Source organism: Engraulis encrasicolus, chromosome 4, assembly GCF_034702125.1.
Source record: "Engraulis encrasicolus isolate BLACKSEA-1 chromosome 4, IST_EnEncr_1.0, whole genome shotgun sequence".
NCBI lineage: Eukaryota > Metazoa > Chordata > Actinopteri > Clupeiformes > Engraulidae > Engraulis > Engraulis encrasicolus.
This window is the reverse complement of record NC_085860.1, coordinates 51,785,372-51,796,148: the sequence shown is the minus strand read 5'-3', so window position 1 is coordinate 51,796,148 and position 10,777 is coordinate 51,785,372. Positions and strand designations below refer to the sequence as shown.

Sequence of the window (10,777 nt, the reverse complement as noted above, 5' to 3'; positions counted from 1 at the left end):
ATGGCAGTGCAAATTTTACCTCCAAGCTAACAGTTAACATTGAGTCCTATGAGACCAGTTGGTGGCTAACTGGTCTCATTGGACTCAATGTTAACTGCTTGCTTGGAGGCAAAATTTGCACTGCCATACCCCGAGAACGGTTGAAAGTATGGGAGAACGGTCAAACCCTATTATTTAACTCAAGGGGAGGTGTAAAATGTACTTATTTCCAAAAATGGGACAGTATCACTTTAAAGTCATCTCAAGGTGACTGTTCCATGGTTCCATGTTCCTGGGACACACCCAGCACAGTCTCCATATGTGGCTACTGTATGCCAGTATGGGGTGTGGATGGGGTTTTGTAACCCTCGGATGATCAACCGTTCCTACTCTGGACTTTGTAAAAACAGTAATGAACCTGTTTTGTTGTATGACCTTTTAAAATAAAGAATAATGTTGATTGTTTTCAGTGATTGCAATAAGTTTTCAATACGGGCGTGATGAGAGCCATCTGTTGTTATTGATACCAACATAAAATATATCATGATGGAACAAGAACACAATGCAGCAGTGCAGAATATTTTATTATTTATTTTCACACCTGAGATTGATTTACAACCAGTGATGAGCAACCTGCATTCCTTAGTTTACAATCCAGTGGCACATGTTCTTAATCACCTGGTTTTACTGTACCTGTCCCATTCAATCAGGTGATTGGCTGTTTAAGAGTTAATTATGGCAATCACCAGGGGGTATACTACAAAGCTGGTTCAGGATAAATTAAGGTTAAGTTAAGAGGTAAACCATCTAATAGAAGAGCTTTTCTTAAGAAAATGACGACTCCAGGCTCTTCTATTAGATGAGTTACCTCTTAACTTAAGCTTAACTTATCCTGAACCAGCTTTGTAGTATAGGCCCCAGGCTGAATTGGAACGGTGAAACTAGAAAATTTTAAAATATGTGGCACTGGATTGTAAAACACATGAATACAGTTTGCCCATCACTGTTTACAACAGTCAAAGTTAGTCACACTTGAACTTCACAGTATAGTCACAATGCATGTAAACAATTTACACAAAGTGTTTGCGATCAGATTGCCCTGATTGATTGAATGAATGAACACGAAATCTGTTAGAAGCAGTGAGCCAGGAGACAGGCCACTCTCAGTCGAATGGGTAGAACGGATGGCTCTTCACCCTGCAAGGAAAAAAACACAATGCTATTCAGCAGAAATGCCACCTTTAGTTTCAGTTTGCTTTTTGCGGTCAGCTCAACTCAGTTCCTTTTTTGTATGTCTACAAGAGTAGCATGTTGACTCTGGACATGAGCAGAAACAGACTAAAGTTGTCATCAAGTTAATCCATCTTGGGAAACGTGTACAGAAATACACCCTCTTTTAATATGATGGTGTGTGTGTGTGTGAGAGAGAGAGAGAGAGAGAGACTTACGTCAAGCACAAGTGTCTCATCATCTCCTAGGTTGTTAATGATTGTAGGCCGTGTGTGTGCGTGTGCCTGGGAGAGAGAGAGAAACTTACGAGTCTAGCACGCAGGACCTCCACCCTCTATCAAGTCCCCGTAGTGACGTCATGTCCTCCTCATCCAATGAGAAGTCAAAGATCTGTGAAAGTTTTAATTCATTTTACAATAAGAGAGAGCATTACAATGTAGTAACAGTGCACCTGAAGCTAACGCAAATGCAGCCCTAAGACAAAACCAAATGATGAAGGTGTGTTCACACAGTTCACGTTCAGTTCAATTAAATGGGTGGGGTACAAGATAGGGGCAATTCAGTACAGATTACATTACTGAAGACTATGGGTTTCCCTTCATGACAAAACATGCCCATCTCATCTCCACTGAGCTTGCTATGCCTCCATAGCCTACCCTGTGTTTCAAAACATGCCCATCTCATCTCCACATGCCTCCATAGCCTACCCTGTGTTTCAAAACATGCCCATCTCATCTCCACATGCCTCCATAGCCTACCCTGTGTTTTCCCCACACATGTGGCTGTTTATGCCTCTTATATAAGTCACTTTGGATAACAGAGTCTGCTAATGTGATATTAGCAATGTGGTGTAGTGTAGTGCAGTGCAGTGCAGTCAGACCTTGGTAATGACCTAATAGGATATTAGCAATGTGAAGGAGGCTAATAGATGCAGTGCAGTGTAGTGCAGTGCAGTCAGACCTTGGTGTTGTCCAGTATGTGATGTGATGTAGGCTAATAATGGAGTGCGGTGCAGACCTTGGTGTTTTCCAGTATGTGATTTGGTTTGGAGCTCATTGGGATGACACAGATGTCCTGCTGCACCTGGTATCGAAGCAGCACCTGCAGTACATACAATAACAAGATTCACAAGATTGAACACTATGTTTAGAAACATAGGCCTACTCACACTAACATACTGAAGGGCCCAGTGAGTGAATGGATGAATGAATGAATGAGGAATGAATATTCCTCTCTATGTTTTAAAACCACTGTCTCAACTACAATATTTCAGTTACATTATTATTATAAACCTGTCGACCAATGGGTGTACAGTTTCTGTCTTAGCAGTCTCCCCATCATGCTTATATACAGTATCCCATTCTAGAAACCCTCTTCCCCAAGTACTCTAGCATGGTATTCCAGAATTCCCTGTTTTCCAATACAAGGCAACATCAGGAATGGAGAAGAGGACGTGAGATGGTGTTGACCTGTGCTGGTGACCTCTTGTGCTTCTTAGCTATCTCCACCACTACAGGGTCCTGCAGCAACTGCTTGGGATCAGTGTCTCCGCGGTCTCTACATAGATATGATCAAATAAGATAAGATAGATTAACCTGGTCTTAATTCTTAAACGTTGGAGCAGGCTTCAACCAACAAGTTTGTCCTCTTTTTAGAGTGCTGACCAAAATATTGTAAAACTGAAAAGTGAGGAAAGGTTGCACCATGCATAGATTTTATTATTATTACACAGGCGCATTTGCAGGCAGACCGCCGAAACATACACAGACCTCTGTGTAATAATAAAATGTATGCATGGTGCAACCTTTTCTCACTTTCCCGGTCTTAATTCTCCCATGGAGATAATCCTTTTCACACAAGAGTCATGTTTTCCGAGAACACATGGGAAGCAGTTTGAAACCGTCTGTGGTAGGGCTGGGCAATATGACGATATATATCATTATCGTGATATAAAGTAATCCATATCGTGATATTGTTTTTTTTCCATCTCGCCCAGCCCTAGTCTGTGGTAGCCTATATGGTGTCTCTTTGGTGGCGACTCACAGCTCCTTGGGTCGCCCGGGGCTTCCAAAGGCGCTCTGTGCCGTCAGGGCGATGCCCTTTGACCTGCAGTAGTCCACCAGCTCCGTCTGCACCAGGTAGGGGTGCAACTCCACCTACACACAAGTAACACAGGTAACACAGGTAACAGCTGTGCTAACACTCCTAGAAGCTCTGGTTATAGGGCTTTTAATTATTATGGTAACACTTTATTTTAGGGATACATCTATTAGCACTAATACATACAATGTGCCTGTACAGTATATCACGAAAGTGAATACACCCCTCACAGTTTTGCAGATTTTTGAGTATATCTTTTCATAGGAAAGCATTACAGAAATGTCACTTTGACACAATGATTAGTGACCTTTTAACAACATATTTAACCGCTTAAATTTCTTGTTCACTCAGAAAAAAACTAAATACAGCCAATAATGTTTGAACATGTACTCACAAAAGTGAGTACACCCCAGATTAAAATCCGGTAGAGAAGGGGCTGTGTTGGCTCGAATCGTCTCGAATTGAAACGAAATGAAAAGGGAGGTCATCAGTGTGCGTTTCAACCTTTCTTTGCATTGAACTTTTACATTTTGAGTCTGCATCTGGCTTAAATAGATTGGTGTGAGATTTGAATGCAATCCTATGGAGAATATCAGGATCTGCTTGAGTAGTCACAGTGCATGATGACATGCATGTTTCTTTTAGGTGTATTTCAGATTGCCAATGTTGACAGCATTCATGCATCCCCAAACCATGTCAGTCCCACTACCATGCTTGGCTATTGAGAGGATTCACTTTTTTGTAAAACTCACTTGTTTACCACCACACATGCTTGACACTATCTAAAGCAAAAACAAAAAATCTTGGTCTCAAGAGAGATGAACAGACCAAAGATATGGGTCACTGGAACCACGTGGTGTGATCTGAAGAGACCAAGATAAACACATTTACTTTAGATGGTGTCAAGCATGTGTGGTGGTAAACAAGTGAGTTTTACAAAAAAGGTATATCCTCTCCATAGCCAAGCATGGTAGTGGGACTGACATGGTTTGGGGATGCATGAATGCTGTCAACATTGGCAATCTGAAATACACCTAAAATAAACATGCATGTCATCATGCACTGTGACTACTGAAGCAGATCCTGATATTCTCCATAGGATTGCATTCAAATCTCACACCAATCTATTTAAGCCAGATGCAGACTCAAAATGTAAAAGTTCAATGCAAACAAAGGTTTAAACGCACACTGATGACCTCCCTTTTCATCCCTTTTCATTTCGTTTCAATTCGAGACGATTCGAGCCAACACAGCCCCTTCTCTACCGGATTTTAATCTGGGGTGTACTCACTTTTGTGAGTACATGTTCAAACATTAATGGCTGTATTTAGTTTTTTTCTGAGTTAACAAGAAATTTAAGCGGTTAAATATGTTGTTAAAAGGTCACTAATCATTGTGTCAAAGTGAAATTTCTGTAATGCTTTCCTATGAAAAGATATACTCAAACATCTGCAAAACTGTGAGGGGTGTATTCACTTTTGTGATATACTGTATAAGTAGGCTAACTTGTAAGGCATGTATACAGCAAAATCCAACATTTGTTAGGCATGTATTCGCAAATGTATTGTTCATGCACAATAAGGGATTTATTACCAATTTAACCTTAGTAAGGACCTAGTAGGCCTTAGCGTTTGCTTAGTACATGCCTTACAAGTTACTTATGCAGGCATTAACCTTGTATGTATTAGTGCTAATAGATGTATCCCTAAAATAAAGTGTTACCGGGCATTCATATATAATCAAGTCCACTTGAGGAGGACTGTATTGCCATGTCAGATATATAGACAGTAAGTTAGTATTAAGGACACCAAACAAGTGGTACATGCAAATGAAAGTTAAAGGGCATAAGGTAATGGGCCTGATTTACATATACAGTAAATCCCACATTTGAACTGAATATACACTTTTTCAAGAAGTATCATGTCCCTGTTATGCTCCACTTAAGTGATATGCTCCAGAAAGAAGTAACTTAAACTCAAAACAAAGACGAATGTGGACTATAATACACACAATGTATACTGTAGGTACAGCGCATGCTATGCATGTGCATGATGTGTGCTGCTGATTATTCACACCTGATGTGGGCAATATCTTGAATTTGATTGGTCCTGTTGTGTGTTATGACTGACAAATCACCAATCAAATCACTAATGGCTGAGTTATTGACAAATTGGGCAGACAAAAACCAAACAGACAGATGTGGTGATTTCAATACTTAATCAAAACACCCTTCACACTCTTCGGGGGAAAGGTAATGACAATCATCACAGGCATGTTGTGCCAAATATGTAGGTAAATGTTTTCTGCCCACAAATCTGTCCTTGACCATCTCTGCTGACTGTCCTGTCCGGGTTAAAACGCTGTTTTTGCATGTGAGGATGTTTTGTCTTGCAAAGAGTTGGAATTTGCATTATTTTCATGTACGCGCACACCAAACAAGTCCAGATGTGAGAAAATGGGACAATCTGTCTCTTCGGCTGTCTCTTCCTCGTGCAGTGTGTCACTCTTTGCATGAGACACACATGAGCTACCTGGTAATACACAATTTCTGATATAATGCAACAGACCACTTGCGGTTTTTGGGGGGATTTCTGCACCACCATCTTGGTACAGGGTTCATATGTTTTTCACATATGTACATCGACAACTGATGTTCATGCAAGCAGCGTTACTGTGTACAAAGATGACGCTGGTCAAATAGAGACTCTCAATATGCCTATGGGCCAGCTATGGGCCACTCGATATGCCTATTGGCCACCTATGGGCCACCAATGGGCCACCAATGGGCCAGCTATAGTAGTGGTGTGGATCGGCACTGCCCTCACGATCCCGATTCAGGAGGTAGCGATTCGATTCGATTCGATTCGATTCTATTCTATGCGATCCGATCCGATCCGATTCAATTCTAGAATGCATTGCAATGCATTACATTTCTACTGAAAGCAAAGCAAATATTTCATCAGTCATGATGAGGCAATACAAGTAGTCAGATACTAAGCAGCAATTTATTGGCTGTTTTCTGTATCAGTCTGTATCAGTCTTGCAATGTTTTGAAGTGCTTTTATTTAATTTAACATTCCTTTGCTCCCGAAATACCCATGGAAGTATTTGAAACTTAAAAAAATTCCCGGATCGATTCTGGAACTTGCCGGATCGATTCTGGATCGTCCATGCCCCGCATTGGATTGCATCGCCGAATCTATCATTGTAGACATCACTGACACTAAGCTATGGGCCACCTATGGGCCACCTATGGGCCACCTATGGGCCAGCTGTGGGCCACTGTGATGGAGTGACCATCACTAGGGTTGTGTGTGTTCTGACTAACATGCCAACGAGCCTGGCTCTTTGGTGTAACGGTCAGAGCCCCAGTTTACTACCCCAGAAGGTCTGGGTTCGAGTCCCGGCTGGGCAACTCTACTTCCCTTCGCTATAGCCACCTATGGGCCGCCTATGGGCCAGCTATGGGCCACCTATGGGACAACCGACCTGATTGACGGCTGGTGGGATCTTGGCCTTGGACAGCAGCCTCTCCAGCTGCAGGACCGAGAAGTTAGACACACCGATGCTCCTGGCCTTCCCACACACCTGCAGAGCCTCCATGCCCTGTTGGACACACACACACACACACACACACACACACACACACACACACACACACACACACACACACACACAGTTGCGCGCGCACACACACACACACACACACACACACACACTTTTGCGCGCGCACACACACACACACACAGTCGCGCGCGCACACACACACACAGTCGCGCGCACACACACAGTCGCGCGCGCACACACACACACACACACACACACACACACACACACACACACACAGTCGAGCGCGCACACACACACACACACACACACACAGTCGCAGGCAAGCACACACACACACACACACACACAGTCGCAGGCAAACATACACAGACACACACACACACACACACACAGACACACAATTTATCTTAATGCCACATACAGCATCAGCATCATCATAAATGAACTGTAAAAAATGATAACCGTAATAAATGAATCATCATAAATGAACAATGGTACAGTAACTACAGATCCACTGATGGAGCCATACGCAGCCATGCATCGCTGTTATGAAAGAGTGAACACGCTGAATACAGCTTTCCACATTCCAAATTTCAATGTCACACTCCAAGCATTCCAAAATCACACTGCATCACTCATACGTCCAGTCTGTGCACTGGGGTGTACCATATACAATAGTAACAATATGTAGGCTACATCTCATTTTCAAACATCTTATTCCTTAGAGCTTCAAACCTCACCGAGATCACACAGTACTGTAGAAACACCTTCTTATTCGTCCCACTACACACCTGGTCATGATATACCTGCACGACTAAAGAGTGATGATCAGCAACTTTGACCTTCTGGGACTCACAGCACTATATGGCCATGTTTACACTGGTCACTTGAAGTGTGACTCTCATATCGATTTTTTTGCTCCAATTTGACACATCCGATCTATGCGACCCACGTGTAAACAGCAAAAAAAAAAAAAAGCACATGAATCTTCTCAGATCAGATACAGGCCATTTCCAAATGTGGGTTTTAATCAGATATGAATAAGCACCGCCCCCTCTTAACTGTATCCTTCTCAACACCCCCCTAGAGCTCTCCAACACCCCCTGGGGGGCTGTACCGCCCCTGTTGAGAAACACTAGGCTAGAGGAAACTGAGGAGTGAAAAAGCATCTTGTATTCTGTTCACCACTTTGCTTTGTCTCAGCACACAGTGCCCCCCTGTGCGTGAGATCTGTTACTGCAGCTCTTACACATGATGGGGAAGCAGAAATCCTAAGTAAGCTAGAGAGGCAAAAGCATAAAGAATATTTTTATGGTCAAAGGAATACATTTTCAACATCTAAGTGGACTGTGGACGTATTCATGATGCAGTGTGTACAGCAAATAATGAAACCGTTCCTTACACATGATGGAGAAGTGTTGTTGAATAGTGTGTGTGCGTGTGTGTGTGTGTGTGTGCATGTGCTGTGTGCATGTGCTGTGTGTGTCTGTACTAATTATGCTCTTACCCGCCACACGTCCACATAATCAATATCGGCTGTCTGCATTTCTCCGTCCTTCATAGGAAACAGTTCATCGTCTACCTTCTGTGGGAAAGACATTAGTGTACTGTAAGGCCTGGGAGATTAGACATCCCTGGCTGATCTTGGATGACCCATCATTGATTATTTGTCAACATGCGGTGTAGAGTAAACGATTTAACAGATCTTTGTAGGCCTTTCTATGGACTGTGTGTGCGTGCGTGCGTGCATGTGTGTGTGAGAGAGACTCCATTTGTATGTGTGAGTAGGTACTGTAGCCTATAGGCGTGCATATGGAGTGTGCGCAATTGTAATTGTGTGTGGCCGGTGATGCCACAGTAAAGTGTATGAGGTACAGGTCCACATAGGCCTACTGTGTGTGTGTGTGTGTGTGTGTGTGTGTGTGTGTGTGTGTGTGTGTGTGTGTGTGTGTGTGTGTGTGCGTGTATGTGTGTGCGTGTGCGTGTGTGTGTGTGGTTGGTACCTTAAATGCCACAGGGAAGTGCACCAGGTAGAGGTCCACATAGTCCATCTGCAGATCACTCAGACTCTTGTCCAGGCAGAGAGGGATGTCGGCGGGGGCGAAGTGGGTACACCACAGCTACTTAGAGACAAGGACCAAGGAGGAAGATGGCAACAAAGATTCTTTAGGTCAGGGGTGTCAAACTCAAACTGACTGAGGGCCAAAATCAAAATCTGGAACGAAGTCGCGGGCCGAACTCCACAATTATTTCTTAAAAATGAACTAAAATTGTGCATGCATGCACTTCATACTCCGTTCAATTTCACATACACTCTCTCCCATCATATTTGTTAGTTCAAATGTGTCTACACTCTAGACATCCTGTGACATAGCAAACTTCATGTTCAAGTCATATTATGCTTTGCATTGATGGTGTACTGTAGTGAAAGTGAAAGCCCATTGGGAAACTCCAACTCCCATTGTCATTGTGACACAGCACTCCACAGCACACTAGTGAACACTGCACACAACGAAATTGCATTTATGCCTCACCCGTGCAAGGGGGCAGCCCTCAGTGGCACCCCATGGGGAGCAGTGCGGTGGGACGGTACCATGCTCAGGGTACCTCAGTCATGGAGGAGGATGGGGGAGAGCACTGGTTGATTACTCCCCCCACCAACTGTATGTGTATGCCAACTGTAACAGACATTTAAAATGATCTCGCGGGACAAATAAAATGGCTCCGCGGGGCGAATTTAGCCCCCGGCCTGAGGTTGACATCCCTGCTGCTCTAGGTTGTAATGTCAGGTCTGAGGTTGACATCCCTGCTGCTCTAGGTTGTAATGTCAGGTCTGGTCATCCTGCTGCTCTAGGTTGTAATGTCAGGTCTGGTCATCCTGCTGCTCTAGGTTGTAATGTCAGGTCTGAGGTTGACATCCCTGCTGCTCTAGGTTGTAATGTCAGGTCTGGTCACCTGCTGCTCTAGGTTGTAATGTCAGGTCTGGTCATCCTGCTGCTCTAGGTTGTAATGTCAGGTCTGGTCATCCTGCTGCTCTAGGTTGTAATGTCAGGTCTGGTCACCTGCTGCTCTAGGTTGTAATGTCAGGTCTGAGGTTGACATCCCTGCTGCTCTAGGTTGTAATGTCAGGTCTGGTCACCTGCTGCTCTAGGTTGTAATGTCAGGTCTGGTCACCTGCTGCTCTAGGTTGTAATGTCAGGTCTGGTCATCCTGCTGCTCTAGGTTGTAATGTCAGGTCTGGTCACCTGCTGCTCTAGGTTGTAATGTCAGGTCTGAGGTTGACATCCCTGCTGCTCTAGGTTGTAATGTCAGGTCTGGTCACCTGCTGCTCTAGGTTGTAATGTCAGGTCTGAGGTTGACATCCCTGCTGCTCTAGGTTGTAATGTCAGGTCTGGTCACCTGCTGCTCTAGGTTGTAATGTCAGGTCTGGTCACCTGCTGCTCTAGGTTGTAATGTCAGGTCTGAGGTTGACATCCCTGCTGCTCTAGGTTGTAATGTCAGGTCTGGTCATCCTGCTGCTCTAGGTTGTAATGTCAGGTCTGGTCATCCTGCTGCTCTAGGTTGTAATGTCAGGTCTGGTCATCCTGCTGCTCTAGGTTGTAATGTCAGGTCTGAGGTTGACATCCCTGCTGCTCTAGGTTGTAATGTCAGGTCTGGTCACCTGCTGCTCTAGGTTGTAATGTCAGGTCTGGTCACCTGCTGCTCTAGGTTGTAATGTCAGGTCTGGTCATCCTGCTGCTCTAGGTTGTAATGTCAGGTCTGGTCATCCTGCTGCTCTAGGTTGTAATGTCAGGTCTGGTCATCCTGCTGCTCTAGGTTGTAATGTCAGGTCTGAGGTTGACATCCCTGCTGCTCTAGGTTGTAATGTCAGGTCTGGTCATCCTGCTGCTCTAGGTTG

General features: G+C 44.1%; 1 protein-coding gene across 1 annotated transcript in view; it reads right to left on the bottom strand.

Annotated features, from left to right (window-relative positions):
- Positions 1 to 186: 186 nt before the first annotated feature.
- Positions 187 to 10,777, bottom strand: part of zgc:56622 (uncharacterized protein LOC326033 homolog) — a 13,793-nt gene continuing 3,202 nt past the window's right edge. The window contains exons 3-10 of the mRNA XM_063196265.1: positions 8,883 to 8,999; positions 8,387 to 8,464; positions 6,799 to 6,915; positions 3,253 to 3,365; positions 2,679 to 2,766; positions 2,227 to 2,310; positions 1,517 to 1,599; positions 187 to 1,176 (exon numbers count right to left, since the gene is read on the bottom strand). Of these exons, the coding sequence (XP_063052335.1) occupies positions 1,143 to 1,176; positions 1,517 to 1,599; positions 2,227 to 2,310; positions 2,679 to 2,766; positions 3,253 to 3,365; positions 6,799 to 6,915; positions 8,387 to 8,464; positions 8,883 to 8,999 (714 nt within the window). The 3' untranslated portion in view covers positions 187 to 1,142. The remainder of the gene's footprint in view (positions 1,177 to 1,516; positions 1,600 to 2,226; positions 2,311 to 2,678; positions 2,767 to 3,252; positions 3,366 to 6,798; positions 6,916 to 8,386; positions 8,465 to 8,882; positions 9,000 to 10,777) is intronic.